This window comes from Ochotona curzoniae, unplaced genomic scaffold (assembly GCF_017591425.1).
Source record: "Ochotona curzoniae isolate NIBS_2020 unplaced genomic scaffold, NIBS_Ocur_1.0 contig_4293, whole genome shotgun sequence".
Classification (NCBI taxonomy): Eukaryota; Metazoa; Chordata; class Mammalia; order Lagomorpha; family Ochotonidae; genus Ochotona; species Ochotona curzoniae.
This window is the reverse complement of record NW_024466214.1, coordinates 35,059-60,772: the sequence shown is the minus strand read 5'-3', so window position 1 is coordinate 60,772 and position 25,714 is coordinate 35,059. Positions and strand designations below refer to the sequence as shown.

Genomic DNA, 25,714 nt, shown 5'->3' with positions numbered 1-25,714 from the left:
ACATGGATAAAAGACCTAAACCTACATCCAGAAACCTTCAAACTCTTGCAAGAAAATGTAGGAAATACCCTGCAAGACCTAGGAGTAGGTCCCGACTTTCTAAGAAGGACACCAAAAGCAATAGCAGTTGAGAACAGAATAAACAAATGGGACCTCATCAAACTAAGAAGTTTCTGTACAGCAAGGGAAACAATCAACAAAGTAAAAAAGCAACCCACAGAGTGGGAGAAGATCTTTGCACACGATATAGGCGATAGGGGGCTAATTTCCAGGATATACAAAGAACTTCAAAACAACCAAAAAACCAAAACAAACAAACCACTCAAGAAATGGGCACGGGAAATGGGCAAACATTTCACAAAGGAACAAGTCCAAATGGCAAACAAACATATGAAAAAATGTTCCAGCTCCCTGGCAATAAGGGAAATCCAAATTAAAACATCGATGAGGTACCACCTAACACCAGTAAGATTGGCCCACATAAACAAGAACACCAATGACGCTTGCTGGCGAGGATGCGGGGAAAAGGGAACCCTACTCCACTGCTGGTGGAGCTGCAAATTGGTACAGCCTTTATGGAAATCAGTCTGGAGAACACTCAAACAACTCAAAATCTGCATACCATATGACCCAGCAATTGCACTCCTAGGAATATATCCAAAACACCTGTTTTACGACAAACCAACATGCATCCCTATGTTCATAGCAGCACAATCAGTAATTGCAAAAACATGGAAGCAACCGAAATGCCCATCAGCAGAAGATTGGATAAGAAAGCTTTGGTTCATCTACTCCATGGAATACTACTCAGCTATTAAAAAAAACAAAATGCAGTTCTTTGTGGCTAAATGGGCACAACTGGAAACTATAATGCTAAGGGAAATGAGCGAATCCCAAAAGATTAGATACCACATGTTTGCCTTGATTTAACCTGTAATTTTTGTTTGGTTGTTGGTTATTTTTTGAACCTGTCATTGATACTGTCTCAACCCAGATGTTTCGAAGAAGGGAACTTGCATTATTTTTAACATATTGTTTACCCAATACTATGTCAATTAATTCCATAATGTTGTATATTGATACTGAGGCCTTGTTGGGGCTTTTAACTGACCGGATCTTTACTCTCTTAGCCCTATCTTCAGACCATAGAAGGTCTCCCCAAGAGGCCACTGAACTTATCTGGACAATAAGACGCTGGACTTTATGCTAGGCAAGTGTTTGCAAGCAATGAATCTCAACTGAACTTGAACTATGGTTATGCAACAAGGTGGAGGAATCCACCATGGGGGGAGGGGTATGGGAGGGGTGGGGGGAATCCCCAGTACCTATAAAACTGTATCACATAATACAATGTTAACAACAATAAAAAACATTTTTTTTTTATTCTGAGCATGGTAGCCTAGTAACTAAATCTTTGTCTTGCATTCACCAGGATCCCATATTAGTGCCGATTTACCTCCTGGGTGCTCTGCTTCCCATCCAGCTCCCTGCTTGTGGCCTGAAAAAGCAGAAGAGGATGGTCCAAAGCCTTGGGATCCTATACCCTCATGGGAGATCTAGAAGAAGCTCTTGGCTTCTGGCTTCGGATCAGTTCAGCTCCTGCCATTGCAGCTACCTGGGGAGTCAATCAGCAGGCAGAAGATCCCTTTTCTCTGTATATCTGCCTTTCTAATATAAACAAATAGAACTTTTTTAAAAATCTGACTCTTTTTAAGCCATCTTGTTGTTCTTGTATGAAGGCAGTTTATACCATTGTCTACAAAGATAGTACTAACAATTATAACTTTGGTGTATGGAGATAAACCTTCAGGATACCAGGGACAAAAAATAAAAGAATCCACAGAGGCTCTGCAGTCCTACCTTGCCCTGCCTAACCCTCAAAGCACCACTAACTCATCGCAGTAAGAGAGTATAGGCTAAACCAGAAGTGACTGACCAAGAGTCTTTGCAGAAGATGTGTTTAAGTGAAATCACAATTTGATGATGAACATGTTCTTTCCAGTCAATGAGAATGAGATGTAGAGCAACATCACTTGTTTCTGAGAGACTAAGCCAAGAAGAAAACTCACAGGAGGAACTTTGCACTTGAAAAAAAAAAGTGTTCGTTTTCACAGTATCAACAAAATCTAATAGGTGAGAAACAAAGAAAACAATGAAATTTTAGATTTATATAAAAATTTTATATATTTATATATTTACCAATATATCTAATGTAGCATGAAAAGCTGAAGCAATGCAATGTCTGATTTATAAACTTCAGAGTTGTCATACAAGTGATGCTATCTCCAGTATTGAGAGAGCAGATAAGATAAAAATATGGAAAACATTAAGATTATGTTCCCTTAAATAATATTCATATTTCATAGATTATAGTTCATTCATGGTTCATGTAACAAAAATGAATGTATTAGTGAAATTTATATTCAGCAAAATTAAGTATAATTTTAAGTGTACAGTCCAGTAAGTTTTGATAAATGCATTCAGTGATACAATTTAACATCCTGATCAAGAGATGATAAATAAACTTCATCACACAGAGTTGCTCATATAACTTTCTCAGGATATCTGCCCATTGTTCTAATCCTACATCATAGACTATTTGAGTGCTCTAAAACCTCACACACAAGAAACAGTGTGGTGTATACACCTTTCTGCCTAACTCCTCTCACTCCACATGTTGCTTGGTATCTTTGCTTTGCATCAATATTTTGTTGCTTTCTGGGGCTAAGCTCCATTGTATAAATATGACATTGTTTATTTACTCGTTCTCATACTGATGAACACTTGATTTATTTCTAGCTTTTGTTACACTGAAAATTGTGGGTTGTTTTTTTTTTTTTGCCATTATTGATACAGCTTATTTGAATTATCTTACAGCTTTTATGAGTCTGCTCTGAACATACATTTTCATTTCCCTTTGGCAAATATTTAAGAAATGCTGGATCACTGAGCAAGAGTGTATTTATATGTAATTGTCAAAAGGCTCTTAAGGTGATTGAATCGTTCTACAGCCCCATCAGCTTTGTATGAGAATTCCAGTTGCTCCACACACACCCTTATCAACATTTACAATTACGATTTTAAATTTTAATCAAGCCAGCCCATAAATGAGAAATGCTTTTCTATTTTCAGTAGTCCTTGATGATTTCTTTTTTTTTTTTTTATTGTTGTTAACATTGTATTATGTAGTACAGTTTTATAGGCACTGGGGATTCCCCCCACCCCTCCCATACCCCTCCCCCCATGGTGGATTCCTCCACCTTGTTGCATAACCATAGTTCAAGTTCAGTTGAGATTCATTGCTTGCAAACACTTGCCTAGCATAAAGTCCAGCGTCTTATTGTCCAGATAAGTTCAGTGGCCTCTTGGGGAGACCTTCTATGGTCTGAAGATAGGGCTAAGAGAGTAAAGATCCGGTCAGTTAAAAGCCCCAACAAGGCCTCAGTATCAATATACAACATTATGGAATTAATTGACATAGTATTGGGTAAACAATATGTTAAAAATAATGCAAGTTCCCTTCTTCGAAACATCTGGGTTGAGACAGTATCAATGACAGGTTCAAAAAATAACCAACAACCAAACAAAAATTACAGGTTAAATCAAGGCAAACATGTGGTATCTAATCTTTTGGGATTCGCTCATTTCCCTTAGCATTATAGTTTCCAGTTGTGCCCATTTAGCCACAAAGAACTGCATTTTGTTTTTTTTAATAGCTGAGTAGTATTCCATGGAGTAGATGAACCAAAGCTTTCTTATCCAATCTTCTGCTGATGGGCATTTCGGTTGCTTCCATGTTTTTGCAATTACTGATTGTGCTGCTATGAACATAGGGATGCATGTTGGTTTGTCGTAAAACAGGTGTTTTGGATATATTCCTAGGAGTGCAATTGCTGGGTCATATGGTATGCAGATTTTGAGTTGTTTGAGTGTTCTCCAGACTGATTTCCATAAAGGCTGTACCAATTTGCAGCTCCACCAGCAGTGGAGTAGGGTTCCCTTTTCCCCGCATCCTCGCCAGCAAGCGTCATTGGTGTTCTTGTTTATGTGGGCCAATCTTACTGGTGTTAGGTGGTACCTCATCGATGTTTTAATTTGGATTTCCCTTATTGCCAGGGAGCTGGAACATTTTTTCATATGTTTGTTTGCCATTTGGACTTGTTCCTTTGTGAAATGTTTGCCCATTTCCCGTGCCCATTTCTTGAGTGGTTTGTTTGTTTTGGTTTTTTGGTTGTTTTGAAGTTCTTTGTATATCCTGGAAATTAGCCCCCTATCGCCTATATCGTGTGCAAAGATCTTCTCCCACTCTGTGGGTTGCTTTTTTACTTTGTTGATTGTTTCCCTTGCTGTACAGAAACTTCTTAGTTTGATGAGGTCCCATTTGTTTATTCTGTTCTCAACTGCTATTGCTTTTGGTGTCCTTCTTAGAAAGTCGGGACCTACTCCTAGGTCTTGCAGGGTATTTCCTACATTTTCTTGCAAGAGTTTGAAGGTTTCTGGATGTAGGTTTAGGTCTTTTATCCATGTAGATTGGATCTTAGTGTATGGTGATAGATGTGGGTCTATTTTTTTGTTTCTACAGGCTATCAGCCAGTTGTCCCAACAACATTTACTAAAGAGGCCTTCCCACTTGCTTGATTTCTTTTATCAATGGCTTATCCTTTTTATTGTAGAGAGCTTTTATTTCTTCATTTAAGTATATTCCATTTGTTAGCAATAATGATTGAAATTTTGCATTTTCCTTTTATCCAAGATTAATATTGTGTATAAAAATTTCACTATTTCTTATGCATTGACTCTGTATTCTACATTGCTGAGTTGGTTTATCATTTCTAGCAGCTTTTCTGGTGTTTAGGATTTTCCATCTATGAAATCATGTGGTCTGCAAACATGGATATTTAAATTTCCTCAGTTATAATTTTGATTCTTTTCTTTCTCTTTCTTGATTGTTCTTAGTAATAATTCCAATACCACCCTGCACAAGAGCAAACATCCTTGTTTTGTTCCAGATGTAAAGGGATGTGCTTTTTTGTACCTTGTTTAAGATGTTATTGGCCATGGGATTTACCACTGACAAGATTTATCTTGAGATATTTTCCATCTATACTTAATTTATTGAGGATTTTTTTCATGAATTGTTTTTTAATCTTACTAAGTGATTTTTCTACAACTATTGGCATAATGATATAAATAATGTTCTTTATTCTGTTGGTTCAGTTTTTCACATTTACTGAATGTTGACCTATCCTTGCATCCCTGGAATATCTCACTCGTTTGCAATGTATGTCTATTTGATATAATGTTGAATTCAATTGCTAACATTTTTAAAATAATTTTTATATCTATATTCAACCAGGATATAGGTCTGCAGTTATCTTTTTGTACATCCTGTTTGGTTTTTGTATCTGAGCAATGCTGGCTTTAGAAAAAACAGGTTTGCAGAGTTTCACCATTTTCAATATTTTCAAATGGCTTGATAATTACTTTGAGTTAGTTCCTCTTTCAATGTTTTTTTATTCCATTGAAAATCTGTCAAATCCTAGACTTTTCTTAATTAACGTTTTTTTTAAAGATTTATTTATTTTTATTTGAAAGACAAATTTACAGAGAGAAACACAGAGAGGTCTTCCACACTGGTTCACTCCCCAAATGAACACAACAGCCAGAACTGAGTAAATCCAAAGCAAGGAACCAGGAGTTTCTTCTGGATCTCTCACATGGGTTCAGAGACCCAAAGACTTGAGGAATCCTCCTCTGCTTTCTCAGCACCCAAGCAGAGAGGTGGATAAGAAGTGGAGCAGTCAGAACTGGAACTAGCATCCATGTGGGATATCAGCACTGCAGGTAGAGGATTCGTATAATATGCCACCCTGCCAGCCCTAATGGAACACTTTTAATTACTGTTGCCATCTCATTACTTGTTATGAATCTGTTTAGGTTTCTATATAATCTTGTTTAGTCCTGGTAACCTGAAATGGCGAGATGCAGATAAGGCCCTCCGTTCCCAACAGTGAGTGCAAATTACTCCAGGAACCACAGGACATTCAGCCAGCCAGTCCCAGAGCTACATGACACCTAGGATACTGCCCCAGCTCCCATGGGCCTTTCAAGAGTGATGCTGGGGCTTGTACCTTTGCCACTCAGCACATGTGCTAAGGGAATTTCTTCAGGTGTGAATCTCTGGGATTGAGTATCTCCTGCAACTGGTGCCAAGTATCAAGAAGCAAAGGAAATTTCTCTATATCTGCACCCAAGTTTGACTCTGGGTCCTGGACCCAGCAATCTCACAGCATCACAATGCACAGAGGTCTGCTCTCTGCCTGTGAAGTGTCCTGGTTTCTGCTTTGGAGCTACTTGCTATTCTCTAAGACAGAACTAATAGCATAGCAGATAAGGTGTCAGATAATAGCATAGCAGATAAGGTGTCAGATTTTGGAAGTAGAGGGGGTATTAATGGCTTTCCTTTGTTGGGGCAAAGTGGTTGTTCAGACCCCAATTTTTAAGTCAATGACTACTGTGGAATTCTGCAGTTTTAGCTGCTGGTCTGCATGGATGGCAGAAGTGGAGATTTCCATGTGACTTCTTCCAGCAGGATTGCATCTCCCTGGCCAGTGTAGGAGCTACAGTATGCTTTGCTCCTTTCTCTCTCTCCTGGCTTCCAGGGTGTCTGCTGCCTCCAGTTCCTGCCATATCTTTACTACAGTTTTCCCTCAGTGGATCCCCTGGAAACAAATACATCCTTTCTTGTTCTGGTTCTTCTCTGTGACAGAGGCCAGTGCACTGCCTCCTTATTTTAGCTAACTTGGATATGCATCCATATTGCACAAATTTGGGTGTGCTAGCTTTTAGTTTTCTTTCAATTCAAATATTTTTTGATCATCCTAATAATTTTTACTTTGAAGAGTGGATTATTTCTACGTCTTTGTTTTAAAGTTCTAACTATTTCCACCCATATTTTCCCCATTTTCTTCTATTGATTGCTATGTTAATTACCTATGGCCCAGAAAACTATGCATTTTGTATTTCAAATCTTTTGCATTTATTAGAATATTCTACATGTATTGCAAAAAAATGTATTTTGCTATTGTTGGGTGGAAAAAAAAAGTTGATAGCGCTGCTTAGTTATCTAAAGTCTTCATTGATTTGTTTTCAAGTTTTCAATCAAGTACTAAGAAATGGCTATGATTTCTTTCAACTATAACTTTGGATTTTTTTCTATTTTTCCTTCAATTTCCATCAGTTTTGTCTAACACTTCGAAGCTCTGCTGTCAAGTACATAACACTTATGATAATTTTATCTTTCCAGATAAATAACTCCTTTATAATTAAGTGATATTCCTCTTTATCCCTGGCAATATTTCCTGTTCTGACACCTATTTGTTCAGTATTATTGTTTATTCTATCTTCCTTTTGATTATGTTTTTATAGTACATATATCCCCTACTTTTACTTTTTATGTAGATATGCCTTTCTATTTGAAGTACATTATTTGTTTATAGATTATATTCAAATTGGGCCACTTATATTCATTTTGATTATATCTATCATTTAATGATGGCTTATACAATTATTTTTGATACTAGTATTAATATCAGATTTTTTTAAATTATAGAACACTTCACGAATTTGCGTGTCATCCTTGCACAGGAGCCATGCTAATCTTCTCTGTATCTTTCCAAACTTAGTATATGTGCTGCCAAAGCGAGCACAATATCAGATTATTTTTGACAGATGTCTTTAAATAATTGCATTGAATTTGGGGGATTTTGAAATTCTATTCTGGGTCAAGTGTTTGCCACTTGGAGCATGCACATCTTATATCAGAGTGCCTGAATTCATTCAAGTCCAGATTGATATGAATTCCAGCTTCCTGCTAGTGGACACTTTGGGAGGCAGCAGAGGGGAGCTTAAAGTGTTTGGTAACCTACCACTAGGTATAAGACCAGGACTGAGTTCCAGGTTCCTGACTTCAACTGGCACAGCACCCCTGCTGTTGCAGATATCTGGGGAGTAAACAAGTAGATGGAAGATTGGAATATTCCCTCTCTCTTTTTCTCTCTATCTTTCTTTATGCCTTTAAAAAATCAATATAAATACATCTTTAAAAAAATTTCCCAGCTTCTTGTGGCTGTTTTGTTGCTTCAAAATTTTATCAGGGGATCTTAGTGAAGTCCGTAGAAAATATCTATTATAAAAAATTATTCATGGATTTCATTTTTTTGCATCAAAATACATCTTTTAATTCCATTTCCAAGAACTTTTTGAAGTACATGTGTGAATGTGTAAATGTTGGCGTATGTATGTATAACTTTCAATTACAATGGAAGGACTTTAGAGTATTAAAATACATTTCAAATTTTAAACATACTTCAAATTTCTCTACTTTTGTGAAGCTGTCATATTTTACTTTTTCATATATAAACATATAAAATGGATAATATTTTTATTTACAATCTATTAACTTGATTGTCAAATGAAAGCTCTTTTCTTCTGAAATTATATTTGACAATGTCTGCAGTTCTTTTTCTTTGTCATGACTAGAATATAAGATCCTGGCACCTATTGATAGATGACAGTTGGTGACTAAATATTGTATAATACATAATTTCCTACAAAGAAAGCACTATCGGACTCAAAATGTCAATAGCTGAGAAGCTGGGAAACTTTGTTTTACGGCAATTTTTAAAAACAAAAACAATTTATCTATTTGGTTTAATTTATTCATTTCATTTCCTTCATTGCTTTATATTGATTCAAGTTTATTTGATATGATATTCTTACCATATCAAGCATTATACTGTACATTCCTAATGAAGAAACTCATGGATTCCAAAATCCCCGCATCTCGAAGATAACAGTTAATGATGACTCAATAAGGGTGTGTCCCCTGCTCTCTCTGCTTTTCCTTCATTACTCCAGCTCTATGACCTACCACTCACAGGTGCAACATAATCCCTGACAACATTTTCTTTCCAATGTAATAGTTTTAGAGAAATAACTTCACCAAGAATAACTACCGCTCAACTTCTGTTAGCATTGTCTGTTATTAAAACATTGGAAGGCCCGGCGCGGTGGCACAAGTGGTTAAGGTCCTTGCCTTGAACACCTGAGATCCCATATGGACGCCGGTTCTAATCCCGGCAGCCCCGCTTCCCATCCAGCTCCCTGCCTGTGGCCCGGGAAAGCAGTCGAGGACGGCCCAAAGCTTTGGGAACCTGCACCCGCGTGGGAGACCCGGAAGAGGCTCCTGGCTTCAGATTGGCACAGCATCGGCTGTTGCACTCACTTGGGGAGTGAATTATCTGACGGAAGATCTTCCTCTCTGTCTCTCCTCTCTGTATATCCACCTTTCCAATAAAAATAAAATAAATTAAAAAAAAAAAACATTAGAATGCTGGTTGCAAAATCTTTTGTATTGTTTAAGTTCCTATTAAATGACAACTTAGAAATTTCTCACTAAAATGCATTAAATATATGTGCTGGCATTTGGTTAGAATATGTGGTTTAAAGCAACGATTGTACTTAAAGTCTCAATTTAATCTAACATTCTTTTTATTTATTTTACTGAGTAATGTTAGGCAAAAGTTTCCATCCCAAAGTTTCACAGTATTTCCTGTGAAGCAGCCAATCAGCATGGGGCATGAAGAGCCTCCTTTGTCTCCAGGCAGTCAGTTCCACAACCTGATTCAGGTGAATTAAGAACTTAAATTCACCCCAATTAGCAGTTATTGGTTACATATTTTAATCCTAACACAAAGTCTTTACAAAACAAGCTACTCAGTCTAACTAAAGAGCAATTTTGAGCTGTATGGCTAAAAGTAGACCTGTAATATATGTAGTTTTAAATGTTTTTCAGTTAAATTTAGTAGAGAGTTTTTTGCTTCATTGTTATTTTTGCTGTGCAGTTTATTAAGAGTCATCTAAAGTAACTAGTCCATACACATAGGAATTGTTGGGAACAAAGAATTAATGGAAGTGATGTTAAATGAAAAAGATAATTTTTAGCTTTGCAAGGTCACATTCTTTACAGACAGTAATTGTAAAGACCATCTGACTGAATATCAGCACACAGGGCCTTGCATGAAAATAACAAACATGTTTGACAGCTATAAAAATGACTGTAATTATCTAGGTTCTTATATTTTCATCCGTAAAATTTGTTATAAAAAAAAAAAAATGGGGTCAGAATCATGGCATAGTAGGCTGGATTTAGGCCTGTGGCACCAGCATCCCATACAGGTGCTGATTCATGTCCTTGCTGCCACACTTCCTATCCAGGGCCCTGCTTATGGCTTGGGAAATTAGGGAAGCATGCCTCAAGTGATTGGGTCCCTGCATCCACGTGGGAGAATAGAGAAGAAGCCCCTGGCTCCTGGCTTCAGATGGGCTCGGCTCTAGCAATTGTGGCAATTTGGGAAGTGAAGCAGCGGATGGAAAATTTCTATTTCTCGCTGTCTCACTTTCTGTCTGTGACACTGCCTTTCAAATGACAATAAACAGGGGCCCGGAGCGGTGGCGCAAGTGGTTAAAGTCCTCACCTTGCACGCCCGGGATCCTATATGGGCGCCGGTTCTAATCCCAGCAGCCCCGCTTCCCTTCCAGCTCCCTGCCTGTGGCCTGGGAAAGCAGTCGAGGATGGCCCAAAGCTTTGGGACACTGCACCCGCGTGGGAGACCCGGAAGAGGCTCCTGGCTTCGGATCGGCATAGTATTGGCCCGTTGCGCTCACTTGGGGAGTGAATCATCGGACGGAAGATTCTCCTCTCTGTATATCCGCCTTTCCAATGAGAAAAAAATAAATAAATAAATCTTTAAAATGACAATAAACAAATCTTTTCTAAAATTCTAAAAACAATTGAGAACAAATCATAGTAATTGTCTATATCAATAGTTCTTCAGTCCATTTTCCTTCAAGAAAGCTGCGCAGGAATAAAGTAAAGAGAAAATGACAGATAGGAACTGAGTGAAATACATTTCTCTAACACTTGGACAGAAAACATAGCTGGAGGACATGTTTGATAAATTGTAAAAGAAGCTCAAAATTCCTTAGCCCACCTTTATAGTGCTGCTATCAAACTCTTACACACAGTGGCTCAGGGAGAAGATTCAATGGATGTGTGGATGTGGTTACATCTGTCCCTGGCCTAGGCATAATGTTATTTTTGTAGTTATTATTTTGTGTGCTTGTCATTATGCGGTATCCACCACTTGAAAATATTTTTATGTGTCAGGCACTAGATTATGTAAAGTGTATGTAAAAAGGTCATGGAATGGGACAGTGGCATAGCAAGCTAATCCCCCACCTGCCATACCAACATTTCAAAGGGACACCAGTTCTAGTCCCCACAACTCCACTACCAACCTAGCTCCCTGTTAATGGCCTGGGAAAACACCAGAGGATGGCTCAAGACCGCAAGCTCCTGCACCCACCTGGGAGACCCAGAAGAAGTTTCTGGCTCATAGCTCTGGCTGTTATGGCCACCTGGAAAGTGAACCAGTGGATGAAAAATATCTCTCAGTCCCAGTGCGATGGCTCAGTGGCTAGATGCTCAATTTGCACGTGCCAGGACCCCGTATGGCACCAATTCTAATCCTGGCAGCCCAGCTTCCCATCCAGCTCCCTGCTTGTGGCCTGGGAAATCATTCAAGGATGGTCCAAAGCTTTGGAACCCTGCACCCGCGTGGGAGACCCAGAGAAGCTCCTGACTCCTGGCTTTGGATCGGTTTAACTATGGCCATTGCAGCCACTTGGTAAGTGAACCAGTGGACAGATCTTTTTCTCTCTCCATATCCCCTTCTCTCTATAAATCTGCCTTTCCAATAAAAATAAATAAATATTTAAAAATAAAAAAAAAATCTCCTTCTCTCTCTTTCTCTGTGTTGCAGGATTTTTGACTCTGAGTATGGCAGCAACCTCAATTCTTGTCTCGCAGGAAAGAAGAATTTTCGCATGGACACAGTTTAGTTTTAAAGCAAGATTTATTAGAAAAGCTGAGAGGAGAAACTCCCATCCTAGCAACGGGAGGGGGTTTTGAGATAGAAAGGACCCTTACCCCCTGCCATAATGGCAGGAGGAAAAGAAGCCGAACTCTAGTCCTCTGCCATAGTGGCAGGAAGAAAAGAACCCGTATTAAAGGTGGGGAATGCACCTTTTAAAGGTTTCCCTCAAAGATGTTTCTCCATGAACAAAGAAAATTCCTGGTTTCCATGGTACCTGGCCTTGGGACAAAAGGCCACAGAGGTGCCAGACATAGGACATTCCAGGCCTTAGGTAGATATGTATCACTTCTTCCTGTTCTCCTTCCAATGATAAAGAGATCAGCCTGAGGCCCTCCCACAATGGCCAGAGGTGATGGCCAATACTTCAGGTGGGGAATTGATATGCCAATAGCACCCCTGTCCCTTGGAAGAAAAGTGCTCTGGTGAATCTAAGACATGGTGGGGGATTTTATATTTGAGAAAATGACTTGGGTACCCAGAATACCCTAACTGCCTACTACCCAGTCTAACTCCTCTCTCATCTGTGTGTGATTCCTGCTCTCTCTGTAACTCTGATTTTAAGTAGAATAAATAAATCTTTTTAAAAAGAAAAGTTCATGGAAATGCATATTGTTAAAAAACTAAGTATGCACTTCAAAAATTGCATGTACCAAAAGTCATCTTTTAATTTTTGTCTACTTATAGTGCCCTTGCAATAAAACTTTATAAATTGAACTTTTTTATAACTTCATGATATTAGGTATTATGTTATAGTTTCACCCCACTTTACCAAATGACTCAATTAATCAAATCAAGGTCAGTATTGAGAAATTGTTTATTATAAATCTTGTCTTATCGGGTGGGTCTCAGGACGGGGCGTCTCATGCCTGGATCCCGGACGGCCGCCATGGGCACATGGTGAGCCGTTCCCAGGCAGCCAGTGCGCCACTGGTGCCAGGCTCTGCCTGCCGGCCACCCGGCCGGGGAGCTCTGGGGATTTGGTTCTTTGAGTCGCTGCTTAATTAGCTCCAGGTTGAACCCGTTGTGCTTCTTGGACCTGAAACAGGCAGTAACTCTTCCTTAGCAAAACTTGTAATCACTAATAATGCTGAGCACCAAATACCAGTCATGCAGAAGCTATGGCTTGGGGCTTGTCCTGCAAAAGTAGCTCCAACAGCTGGCCAATGTGTCAACTGGTAATGGAACAGAGTAGATTAGGCACGACTGAGCAAACCTTAGCCCACAAGTAAAATTAGAAACCAGGAGGGAGCAGAGGTCATGCCAAGCTAGGCTCTTGTACCTGCTGGTCTGTGGGAGTCTGGGACGCTAAGCCACAGTGTCTAAGGCAGAGTTCGGGACAGGGGAGGGGCTGTGCCAAGCTGAGTTAGAGCATCCATTGGCAGGCATGTGATCTATGGCTGGGAACAGACCCGGTTGGGGAGCAAAGGGGACAACCCTAGCTGGGTTGAGGTTCCCACCAAGAGGCGCGTGGCCTGGAAGGGGGGCTGCGTTCTGATCTGGAAACAGTTGTAGTCTCCCTTGGCACAAGTGTGGACTGGGATTGGATGCACCGAACTGGGCCGGACCCCGACTCCCCCTGGTGTTCTGGAGGACCAGGGTAGATGTGCGATGGACTAGGCAGGGTCTCAAACCCCTACTGAGCCATGTGTGAGCTGTGAGTGGGTATGGACAAACCATGGCTGGGCTGGAACATCCAACAGCAAGAACCAGATTGGGTGGAAGGCCAGTCAGGAAAAGCCACAGTTCCTGCTATGACAGAAGGTGGACTGAGTAGGGTTGGCTCATGGACCCACTGGTAAGCGTGAAACCTGGCATTGGGAGAGGTTCTGATGGAGGAGCCTGGGCAACTCCTCTGGCAGGACACAGACCCGGTAGGTCAGCGCAAGAAACATGATAGGAAACAGCCCAGAAAAGGCCATGGAAAGCTACCCACTGGCATACAATTGGTAGACGTGGGGGCAAGACCAGGCTGAATCTGTCCACGTCATCCACTGGCAAATCCAGGCACCAGTGTGGGTCGACCCAGGTTCGGTCGCAACAAAGACTAGTGCACAATATGGAATGCCGAGGTGAGGTTGCCTGTACCGGAAGGGACCGCAGCGTCCAACCAGCCTGAGAACAAGAAAGGAAGTGGGCAGAGCCAGCAGGGGAATAAGGGAGGGTTCCTTTGCAGGACAGCTACTTCCGCAGGAGAGCATGGGCTGGGACGGGGGCAGACCAGACTAGGCAGAGCTACCACACCTGTGCGCCTCATGTGGACTAGATCAGGGAAAAGCCGGGCTCGGCGGATTATTCCTACTGGTGCAAACAAAATTAAAGTGGGCAAGGTTTGTTTGGGCAGCATCAACTGGAATCTGGGAGTGGGAGAGGCCTGGGAGGGAAATAGTGGGCTCATCCCTCTTGGGTCACCACTCCCACAGGAGGACATAAAACTAAGACAGCTGCTGGGGTGGAATGGGGTGTGAGACAGACTGGATTACTGCTACACTTACTGGCAAACCAGGGTAGGGGGCGGGCCTGGTGGGGGTTATTGTGGGTCGCTCCAACCTAGGCTGCAGCTCCCACTGGTTTATGTGAGGGCCAAGTATGTGCGGGGCAGAACCAGGCTGGACTGCAACACCCATTGGTTCCAGTGGAAGTCGGGAGTGAAAACAGAACCAACCCAGCAATTGCAACCACCAGCTGATTGGAGCGATGGACGGTGCCAGGCCCTGTACTTGTTAGCACATACAAGAAGTTTCTTTGGAGATCTTCCTAATCTAAATGCTGGACTCAGAACCCTAACGAAGAAAAGAGAGAAGACAGAACAGGTCAACCAACCATCTCAGCTATGATGGACTATGTCAATCAGTGGATTTTTCAAAGATCTCATAGTGCTTGGAGTGGCAAGATTGACAGTGATTCATAACTGTGGCAATATCAAAACCACTTGAGCAAGAACCTCAGAGCATGCCCTACATCCGGGACCTGGGGAGGGTGGGAAATTGGGTGGGCCTTCTCCCTTAATACCCCCCTTTTAAACATGAAGGTAACAATATGGAAAACATACTAGTATTATCCACTTTCCTGTAGCCCTTGAACCTTCTTACCCTAAATAACTATGTAAAGAATGTCAAAATAAAATTTATTAATAAAAAAATAAATAAATCTTGTCTTATCAACAGGATACTGGACTCTGTCATTGTCTCTTCCTGTAATGTCAGGAATGTAAGGACTTATTCCAATATCCCACCCTGGACCCTGCGCCATTTCTTCCTCACAGCTCACGGAATTCGTGCCAGTCCAGCCATCTACCAATCAGATGTAACCTGGCATTCCACCTGAGAATCCCACCCCCAATCTCCCAGTCCCTTCCCCAAACCTGCCTACTCACCAATCATCCCCAGGCATTCACCTGCAGGCATAGGACCTCAATCCCTGGGGCCTTGACCTCAATCCCTCCGAATCCCTGCCCCCCACACCTGGCAGACAAAAAAGGCCCCCAGGTGCGGTTCTCTCTCTCTATCTCTCTCTCTCTCTCTCTTCTTGGTTCCTCTTCCTTGCTCTTCCCCTCTCTCCTCCTTCTGGCCTCCCTCCCCCTCCCTCCTCTTCCCCTTCCCCTGTACCTGCCCCGCTGGAATAAACTTCCCAAGATATGTCGTTGCATCTGGTGTTTTCAGCTCACGGTAAAGAACCAGGTTGCGGGAATTAGCTGCGCGTAAAATATCGTAATATCTTATGACCTAGAACTAGAACTCAAACTGTTTTAAATAACTAACAAGGATGCACTTAAATAGCAGATGATGGACTTACAACTGCTTATGAAGGACTATACTATTATAATAATTTAGGGGAAATCAGTGCGGGGGGAAGGAAGTTGGGGAGGGAGATAAAGGAAATCCTAGAGCCTATGGAATTGTATCATAAAATTATTAATAAATATAATATTTTTTAAAATCCTGTGTTATTGTCACTTTGATATTCTGGACTGTGTTATTTTCATAAAATATTTTTAACTACTGTAAGATGGTAAAAATCATGACATCAAAGCACCAAGTATAAAGATTAATCAAGGCAGGAAAGAAACCTGTATTACTGAAGGCTGTATCTCCTGACATTGTTACCTGTTTTACTGCCCCAACAAAAAACCTGTGAAGCTTCAGAACTTGAGAAGAACTTAGCCAACTGCATTTGTAGGAACATAAAAGGCTACTTCCAGCAGAGATCACCTGGGTGGGTGGGCCAATTAAAATCTAGAGAATTCTGTAAGCACTGCAAGAATGCAACCAAAGGCAGGTACTCATATTCAAAATGAGGAAAGAGAGAGGAGAGGAGAGGGGACGGAGGGGAGTGGAGGGGAGGGGAGTGAAGGGGAGGGGAGGGGAGGGGAGGGGAAGGGAGGGGAGGAGAGGGGAGGGAAGGGGAGAAGAGAGGAGGGGAGGGGAGGGGAGGGGAAGGGAGGAGAGGGGAGGAGTAGAGTAAGGAATACCCTGGATGGGTATCAACTCAGGGAAGAATTTCTGGAAACTGTAATTCAGGAAATCCTGAAGGACAATATTGATGACCTCATGTTCCCATGAGAGTCCAAAACTCTTCATCCTTCTTGCAATTAGCAGACATACACACATGAGTGAAAATTCTGTACAGTGTCCTCCCTCCACTCAGAGAATTCACCTGAGTGCACTGAGTGCGTTCTGGAGGCTGCATCAGAACCAGGGGACTTCCCTTTCTCTCTCTAGGCCTCTTGAAACAAGCTCTGCCATTGGCAACTGAGTTGTCATCACAGGGAATTTTTCTGATTGGCCAAATCCTGACCTGACAGCATTTGACTTGGGTTGTCTTTAGATTACTGGGCTCAGTCCTCAACTTCTCTGCAACTCAGAGCAGCGACTACCAGGACCACCTTGAGAAGAGGATGATTCCCAACAAAGCGTGGATCCTAGGGGCTCTTGCCCTGATGGCCATGATGATCCTGGGCAGAGCTGAAGACATTGAAGGTGAGTGCATGGTGGAGGGCTGTCTCTAGAGTTGGAAAAAGAGACAGATGCTGGCTAAAATAGTAGAGAGTTCCCAAAGGCCTTCTCCATATAAAGAGATTTTAAAATTATAACTATTCCTCCTTCAAGAAACCAGAGCCTGAACCCTGTGTCTTTGTTACCTATGCTGTTCACCAAGGACTTTATTCCATTTAAACTAGGTCCAGTGAATGTAGTCTCCGTGACATTCAATCATGGCTGCCTCAAAGACCAGGGCATTTCCACAGTGGACTACATTTCATTATTAAATATTTGTGAGCTATTATTCCCAAATTTCTCTGCACAATCTTAGATGCTTTTTACGTGTCTCCTGCAATATATTTTGGGGTCAACAGTTAATGAATTGGGTATACCATACACCTATCCAGTAAGATGTCTTTTTCTTTTTTTTTTTTTTTTTTTTTTTTTTTATTGTTGCTTACATTGTATTATGTAGTACAGTTTTATAGGCGCTGGGGATTCCCCCCACCCCTCCCATACCCCTCCCCCCATGGTGGATTCCTCCACCTTGTTGCATAACCATAGTTCAAGTTCAGTTGAGATTCATTGCTTGCAAACACATGCCTAGCATAAAGTTCAGCGTCTTATTGTCCAGATAAGTTCAGTGGCCTCTTGGGGAGACCTTCTATGGTCTGAAGAGAGGTCTAACAGAGTAAAGATCCGGTCAGTTAAAAGCCCCAACAAGGCCTCAGTATCAATATACAACATTATGGAATTAATTGACATAGTAATGGGTAGACAATATGTTAAAAATAATGCAAGTTCCATTCTTCGAAACATCTGGGTTGAGACAGTATCAATGACAGGTTCAAAAAATAACAAACAACCAAACAAAAAATTACAGGTTAAATCAAGGCAAACATGTGGTATCTAATCTTTTGGGATTCACTCATTTCCCTTAGCATTATAGTTTCCAGTTGTGCCCATTTAGCCACAAAGAACTGCATTTTGTTTTTTTTAATAGCTGAGTAGTATTCCACGGAGTAGATGAACCAAAGCTTTCTTATCCAATCTTCTGCTGATGGGCATTTCGGTTGCTTCCATGTTTTTGCAATTACTGATTGTGCTGCTATGAACATAGGGATGCATGTTGGTTTGTCGTAAAACAGGTGTTTTGGATATATTCCTAGGAGTGCTATTGCTGGGTCATATGGTATGCAGATTTTGAGTTGTTTGAGTGTTCTCCAGACTGATTTCCATAAAGGCTGTACCAATTTGCAGCTCCACCAGCAGTGGAGTAGGGTTCCCTTTTCCCCGCATCCTCGCCAGCAAGCGTCGTTGGTGTTCTTGTTTATGTGGGCCAATCTTACTGGTGTTAGGTGGTACCTCATCGATGTTTTAATTTGGATTTCCCTTATTGCTAGGGAGCTGGAACATTTTTTCATATGTTTGTTTGCCATTTGGACTTGTTCCTTTGTGAAATGTTTGCCCATTTCCCGTGCCCATTTCTTGAGTGGTTTGTTTGTTTTGGTTTTTTGGTTGTTTTGAAGTTCTTTGTATATCCTGGAAATTAGCCCCCTATCGCCTATAAGATGTCTTTTTCTTTAACATAGGTGTGGACACAGTACCAGGAGCTGGCACCCATGGGGTGAATAAAGCAGCCCAGCAGGCAGAAAGTCCAGCTTAAAACAGTTATTTTGCCATATGGTCCTCTTAACCTAAGTTACCCCATGTGGGGCATCTCACAAATTGTCAGACAAAATATACCGTATGCTGATGTTTATAAATATTGGAAACACAGCAATGACATACTTACTGATTTTTACTTAGTTCTATTACAGATACAACTTTATATTCCTTCATTAGCAAAGAAGTGAATGTCTTCATTTAAATTTTAAAAACAAGAACTTCATGATTGAAAATTTGGTAAATTAAATTATCTTAGATAAACATAAGCAAACTATTCTTTGCCTCCTCTAGTTAACCCCTGTGAAAGGCAAATAGGCAAGTACAAGTTCATTATTTATTCCTTTGGGTTTCCCTGCCATTGGTATCCACCTCTTTACACCTCTCTCCATGCCATGTTTAAAATCCTTTCTTTTCAGGGTCCACTCCCTGCCATGTTAGAGACAAAAACAATGGAGGGGGGATATTCTTATATTAATTTACATAAAATGAATAGGTCATACATTTTTTTACAACATAAAACAGATTTTTTTAAATATTTAAAAATCAAGTAGCTAAAAGGGGAAATGAAATGAAAATTACTCTCATCTGTAGCAAGATTATTAACCGTACCTGCTCCGATTATGACTGTTTGCTAATAGATGTTCCTCCACAGTATCTGGCTCCTTTGTTTTACCTTTTGTCTCTTTAATATCACACCATAGTACCCTGATCAGATTCAATTTATCCTCTTGACAGAGTTGGCGCAATGTTGCAAGTCCATTATACAAGGGGTTATATGAAAATGTTTAACTATTTTTATATTACAAGATAAATGGAGTTACAGAGTCTCAGAAAATGTTTTAAATGTTAACTCAGCCTTACTGTAATATCAGCACAATCATAAAACATAATTTTCAGTGTTGTTACAGAGGAAGGAGTCCTGGGAAAGCAACAGTGCCTATGTCCATAAGTTTTAATTCAACCATGGTCATCATATAATATGGTTGTGCTTCCCCTGTGCCTGCCAGTCTTTCCCCAAATCTCTGTGATCCTCAACAGCCATTGTTGAGGACTCAGCATACATTTTTGAGCACAAAATGAACTAAGTTGTGGGGACTCAAAGATGAAAAGATGTACTACCGTCTCCCTAGAGATTGCACACACTAGTGCTGGAAATAAAATGCAGCACAAAAAGAATAGAAGTGCCATTACTGAGCACAGTGAACACAGCTAAATCTGAAAAGTGAGTTAAAAAGTGATTTGGTTCTAATTGGCCTAGCAGTGTGATGCCCTCACCTGGCAGCCTTGGACAAATTCCACAGGAAAAGATGATTGACAAAGTTCATATTTGAAAAGGAATTGAGATTCATTTTATCTGAGCAAAGGCTTTGTTGGATAGTTTATTAACTGATCAACAAAGGTGAAAATGCTGGGTAAAGCAGAGAGTAAGTCAGAAGAGGAACAGGAAAACTTGGAGAGCAGGCGTTGGGTGGAAGGGTCGGAGGTGATATGGTCGAAGACATGTTGCTAACAGAACTTAGCTAAGACGTTTGGTGAGGGAATACCTTCAGGATGGAAAAGAGAGATCCCAAAAGTCCTAAAAAGCAACTTCATCTCAAATTTCAAAGCAGATCCTTGGGTTTGACTTGATTGGCAGATTCTGGTGGAGTGTGTGAAACCATTCAGCTGTCAATATCCTTACCACAGAGGGTATTGTCTGTTCCTTCGCTTGCCTGACTCTCCAGTTAGTCAGTGATGGGAAAGACCATGCTTGGTGTGCTCCTTCTCACTTCCTGCTGTGTCTGCCACTTGTTGATATTCAGAAAATAAAGAAGGAAGGATGAATGGTAAAATGTTCCTAACTGTCCTGATGAAAATGTCCAGTTAGGTGTGTTTAAGTAGAGACAGATTACGTCAGTGCCATTCTGCTGTGGCATCTTCAGAAATGCACACTGTCCATTGAAGGAGAAAACCTCCATTTACTGAACCTTCAACTGAGAATAAATATTGAGTCATAAAAGGAAAGACAAAAGGATGGTGAAGGACAGAAACCTGAAACTTATTAAAGTTTCCATTTTTTTTATTTCAGAGAATCAGTTACTCCCCTCAAAGGATCACTGTAGTTAACAAAATATAATTTAAGAGCATGGTGTTGTTATTTATATTTTTTAAAGCTCTTGCTATTTTGTAGACCTTATAATAGTTAGGTTAATCTTTTAAAAGAATAAATTCCCAGTAGTTTCCCTTGATATCCTGCTACTTAAAGAAGGAAGGAAGGAAGGAAGGAAGGAAGGAAGGAAGGAAGGAAGGAAGGAAGGAAGAAAGAAAGAAAGAAAGAAAGAAAGAAAGAAAGAAAGAAAGAAAGAAAGAAAGAAAGAAAGAAAGAAAGAAAGAAAGAAAGAAAGTCTATGTTGAAAAATTATGGCAGTGTCCTTGGGACACTGCTGTACCCGCACTGGAGACCTGAAAGAAGCTCCTGGCCCATAGTTTCAGATCAGATCAGCTCTGGCCACTGCAGCCATTTGGGGAATGAACCAGCAAATGGAAGATCTTTCTGTTTCTTCTTCCCTCTGTAAATCTGATTTTCCAAAAATAAATAAATCTTTTTTTTTAAGATTTGTTTAATTTTATTGTAAAGTCAGATATATAGAGAGGAAGAAAGACAGAAAGGAAGATCTCCCATCTGATGACTCACTCCCCAAGCAGCCGCAACAGACAGAGTTGAGCTGAGACAAAGCCAGGAGCCAGGAGCCTCTTCAAGGTCTCCCACATGGGTGCAGGGTCCCAAGTCTTTGGGCCATCCTTGAATGATTTCCCAGGCCGCAAGCAGGGAGCTGGATGGGAAGCTAGGCTGCCAGGATTAGAACCATTGCTCTTTTTTTTTTTTTTTTTTTTTTAAAGATTTATTTTTATTATTTATTTTTTATTGGAAAGGCGGATATACAGAGAGGAGAGATAGAGAGGAAGATCTTCCGTCCGATGATTCACTCCCCAAGTGAGCGCAACGGGCCGATGCTATGCCGATCCGAAGCCAGGAGCCTCTTCCGGGTCTCCCACGCGGGTGCAGGGTCCCAAAGCTTTGGGCCGTCCTCGACTGCCTTCCCAGGCCACGGGCAGGGAGCTGGAAGGGAAGCGGGGCTGCCGGGATTAGAACCGGCGCCCATATGGGATCCCGGGCGTGCAAGGCGAGGACTTAACCACTTTCGCCACCGCGCCGGGCCCAGAACCATTGCTCTTATGGGATCCTGGCACATGCAAGGCAAGAACTTTAGCCACTAGGCTACTGCACTGGGCCCAAATAAATCTTTTTTTAAAAAAGAAATCATCAGCTTTGAGGCAGTTCTGGGAAGAGAAGTCATAGTGAATGTGTTATTAACTGATGAAAGTCAGGAAGTCTTGATTCTTCAAGAAGAAAGCTAAATATTATGATCATTAATTCATTTCTTCCTTCCAATACAATGTTTATCACAAATTTACAATATGCCCAATACTAGACAACTACCCAACACAGCAGGGAGGCTCAAGAAGGCACTGGATATTTTGCCCAGAGACTTTGCCAACAATTAAACCTGTAATATTTGCAAGTAAGTTTGTTGTCACTTGGTTTAATAAAGTTTTTGTTTTTCTGTTTCCCACCTTCCTGCTGCTCACTTTCACTCATCATCAGCTGACCATGTTGCCGCCTACGGTGTAAATGTCTACCAGACTCATGGTCCCTCTGGCCAGTACACCCACGAATTTGATGGAGACGAGCAGTTCTATGTGGACCTGAATAAGAAGGAGACTGTCTGGAGGCTTCCTGTGTTTAGTCACTTCACAAGTTTTGACCCACAGGGTGCACTGGGAAACATAGCCACAATAGCACATAACTTGGACATCTTGATTAAACGTTCCAATTCTACAGCTGTTGTCAATGGTAAGTGCAGCATCCTGCTTCCCATTATTGAAAGTATCCCTTCATACCAGGTCTCTCTCTTGTATTATAAGGAGAAATACCCACTCATCCTCACTTAAAACTATTTCCTTTATTACTCAGTTATTATTGAAATCCTAACCTCTCTCATATCAAAATTCGCATATTTTACACAATATCAAGCTCCCTCTCCCATAATGTATTCTTTGAGTTCTTCAAGAGGTCCCCTAGTTCTTTTTTTTTTTTTTTTAAAGATTTATTTTTATTATTTTTTTATTGGAAAGGCGGATATACAGAGAGGAGATACAGAGAGGAAGATCTTCCATCCGATGATTCACTCCCCAAGTGAGCCGCAACGGGCCAATACTATGCCGATCCGAAGCCAGGAGCCTCTTCCGGGTCTCCCACGCGGGTGCAGCGTCCCAAAGCTTTGGGCTGTCCTCAACTGCCTTCCCAGGCCACAGGCAGGGAGCTGGATGGGAAGCGGGGCTGCCGGGATTAGAACCGGCGCCCATATGGGATCCCGGGCGTGCAAGGCGAGGACTTAACCACTTGCGCCACCGCGCCGGGCCCGGTCCCCTAGTTCTTATACCTTAACAATCAGTCCCGCAGAAGGGCATGATGTTTGAGCCCTGATAGTTGACAGTGTTTCCCTAGCAAAAGGGAAGCAAGAGCTCTTCACCTATAGGAAATTTTGGTGAAAGCCTCCTCCATGGAGCAGGACAGAGCTATCAACAACTCTGACCAGCGCTGTTTCCTCTCCACAGAAATTCCAGAGGTGACTGTATTTTCAAAGTCCCCTGTGAGGCTGGGGCAGCCCAACACCCTCATCTGTCTCGTGGACAACATCTTTCCTCCTGTGATCAACATCTCATGGTTGGTCAACGGGCGTTCAGTCACAGAAGGTGTTTCTGAGACCAGCTTCCTCTCCAAGAGTGATCATGCTTTCTTCAAAGTGGGCTACCTCACCTTCCTCCCTACTGCTGATGATATTTATGACTGCAAAGTGGAGCACTGGGGTCTGGAGAAGCCACTTCTGAGACACTGGGGTAGGTGTGAGTTCCACTCCTTTTTGATGCCTGCTTGTCTGTCAAGTCCATAATATTCTGCCTTTTAACTCATAACTTCTATGGCCCAAAACTCATTTCCTTCCGTGCTTTTCTAAGGGTTTCCAATAATAAATTTGGCTCTTCTTCCTAAGCCTGATGCTCTAAATCATTGCAGAACTCCTATCCATGTGTACACAAACCCATACTCTATATTCTGACCTCTGCAATTTCATTTACACAGAACCTGAGATCCCAGCTCCAATGTCAGAGCTGACAGAGACTGTGGTCTGCGCCCTGGGGTTGGCCGTGGGCCTCGTGGGTATCGTGGTGGGCACTGTCCTCATCATCCGAGGACTGCGCATAGGTGGTGCTTCCAGGCAGCAAGGACCCTTGTGAATCACACACTGGAAGGGAAGGTAAGGAATCAGCCACAAAAAAGGCCAAACATTGGGGATGTTGTAGACACAAATATGGTTGTAAAATTATAAGGAAATTAGAAAATTATGTGATGATGGCACAGGTGTGCCTAGAACCAATCAGTCTCATGTCTGTCCTATTGCAGGTACATTGCCCATCTACAAAAGCTGAAGAATGGATATGCTATATCGCCTAGCACTATTTTCCAGCACTATTCACTGTATTTCATCTCTCCCCAATCACTTCTCATCTCTTCTGTGGAACTTACAGTGCTACACCTACCCAGAGTTCACATTTTTGGAATTCTTTCCTCAGTTTTCTTCACTCAATCGTTACCTAACGTGAGATTCCCTAGGATAGTCCTTCCAGCTCCTTGATCCCTAAGTGACTCTGAACCAATGTTTCCATAGAAACAATAAACATCCCTTTATGAGGTATTTTGTTGAATGTTTTTCTGGCTTTCATCACAAGTCTAAGACTGTGGTTAAGGACATGTATGGGTGCAGTTTCATTACTTTAACAGAAATATTTGTGATAAGCTTAATTCTTGGGGACAAAAGGTTCATTCTCATAGTTTGGAGGTCACAGATCAGGATCAGGAAGTCCCATAGCTTGGTGTCTGATGGAAGCTGAAAGCATCAGATACAGAAACAGAATGGATTGTGTAGTGAACCAGGAAAGAGACAACTAGGCCAAACTTGTACTCAAATAACCATCTGCTCACAATGACCACCCCCAAAAGGGCACACTCACAGTGACCTAAAGACCTGAGCATCCATTGTACTACATGTACCCAATAGAGTAACATCTTTAAGCAGAGATGCCACTAAACTCAAGCACCAAACTACCACAGAGCCACTTCAGCCTTCCAGTCCAGTCACTGGTGCATCTTCCCCTCAGGGCAGAGCTGAAGTGGTGTTCTTCCCCAAGAGACCTAGAGCCTTAACTACCAGAGCTGTCATAGTTCTGCTATCCTCAGGGACATTCAGCCGATGTACATAAGAGTAGAATATTACCTGGCTCTACAAAATGCATCAGCAGCCACACAGACCTCATACTTCCAGGACTGCCTCCCTACTCCTGGTACCATGGCAAAGCAGCACTCCACCCTCTGGAGCCTCTAAATCTCTGGCACACTCTCACAGTTGTGTCTTCCAGGTGCCACAGCTGATGGAGATCTTTCTTCCTAAAACTCAGAGGCTCTATTGACCCATGTGTGCACATTTTCTGGGGTTGAGCAGGCACAGTGCTGCAAGATAATTATATTATTTAATGAGAATCTCTATACAATTACCCTACCAAGCAACATTGTCTGCTCTTTTTATTTTTAGCACTTTTATTGACATTAAAATAGGCAGCAATAGTCTTTTTCATACTTTGGCAGGAGGCTTGGGCCCCAATACCCACATGGGGGATGAAGATGAAACTCCAGGATACTGGTTTTAAACGGCCAAGCTCCAGTAGTTGTAGCCATTTGGAGAATGAACCAGTGGATGAATGATCTCTCTCTCTCTCTCTCTCTCTCTCTCTCTCTCTCTCTCTCTCTCTTTTTCTCTCTGTAATTATGCCTTTCAAATAAATAAATATTTTTTTAAAAAGAAAATAACTAAAGTCTTGGGCCTGGAGCAATGGCTCTATGACTAAATCCTCACTTTGCATGCACGGTGACTCCATATGAGCACTGATTCATGTCCCAGCTGCTCTACTTTCCTT

The 25,714-nt window shown here is 41.5% G+C and overlaps 1 protein-coding gene and 1 non-coding gene across 3 annotated transcripts; one reads left to right on the top strand and one right to left on the bottom strand.

Annotated features, from left to right (window-relative positions):
* Positions 1-7,602: 7,602 nt before the first annotated feature.
* Positions 7,603-7,709, bottom strand: LOC121159487. The gene has a single exon (XR_005884384.1). It is a non-coding gene; the product is annotated as a U6 spliceosomal RNA (small nuclear RNA).
* A 9,118-nt stretch (positions 7,710-16,827) lies between these two features.
* On the top strand, positions 16,828-24,438 carry LOC121159486 (SLA class II histocompatibility antigen, DQ haplotype D alpha chain-like). 2 transcript variants are annotated; one of them, XM_040984646.1, is made up of 5 exons: positions 16,828-16,975; positions 22,290-22,538; positions 23,303-23,584; positions 23,826-24,000; positions 24,147-24,438. In XM_040984646.1, exons 1-4 carry the CDS (start codon positions 16,894-16,896, stop codon positions 23,978-23,980), a joined length of 768 nt encoding a protein of 255 aa, XP_040840580.1. In that variant the 5' UTR covers positions 16,828-16,893; the 3' UTR covers positions 23,981-24,000; positions 24,147-24,438. The 2 variants fall into 2 exon arrangements, with proteins under 2 accessions (XP_040840580.1, XP_040840581.1); XM_040984647.1 differs by having other exon boundaries at positions 24,136-24,438.
* The last annotated feature ends 1,276 nt before the right edge of the window (positions 24,439-25,714 follow it).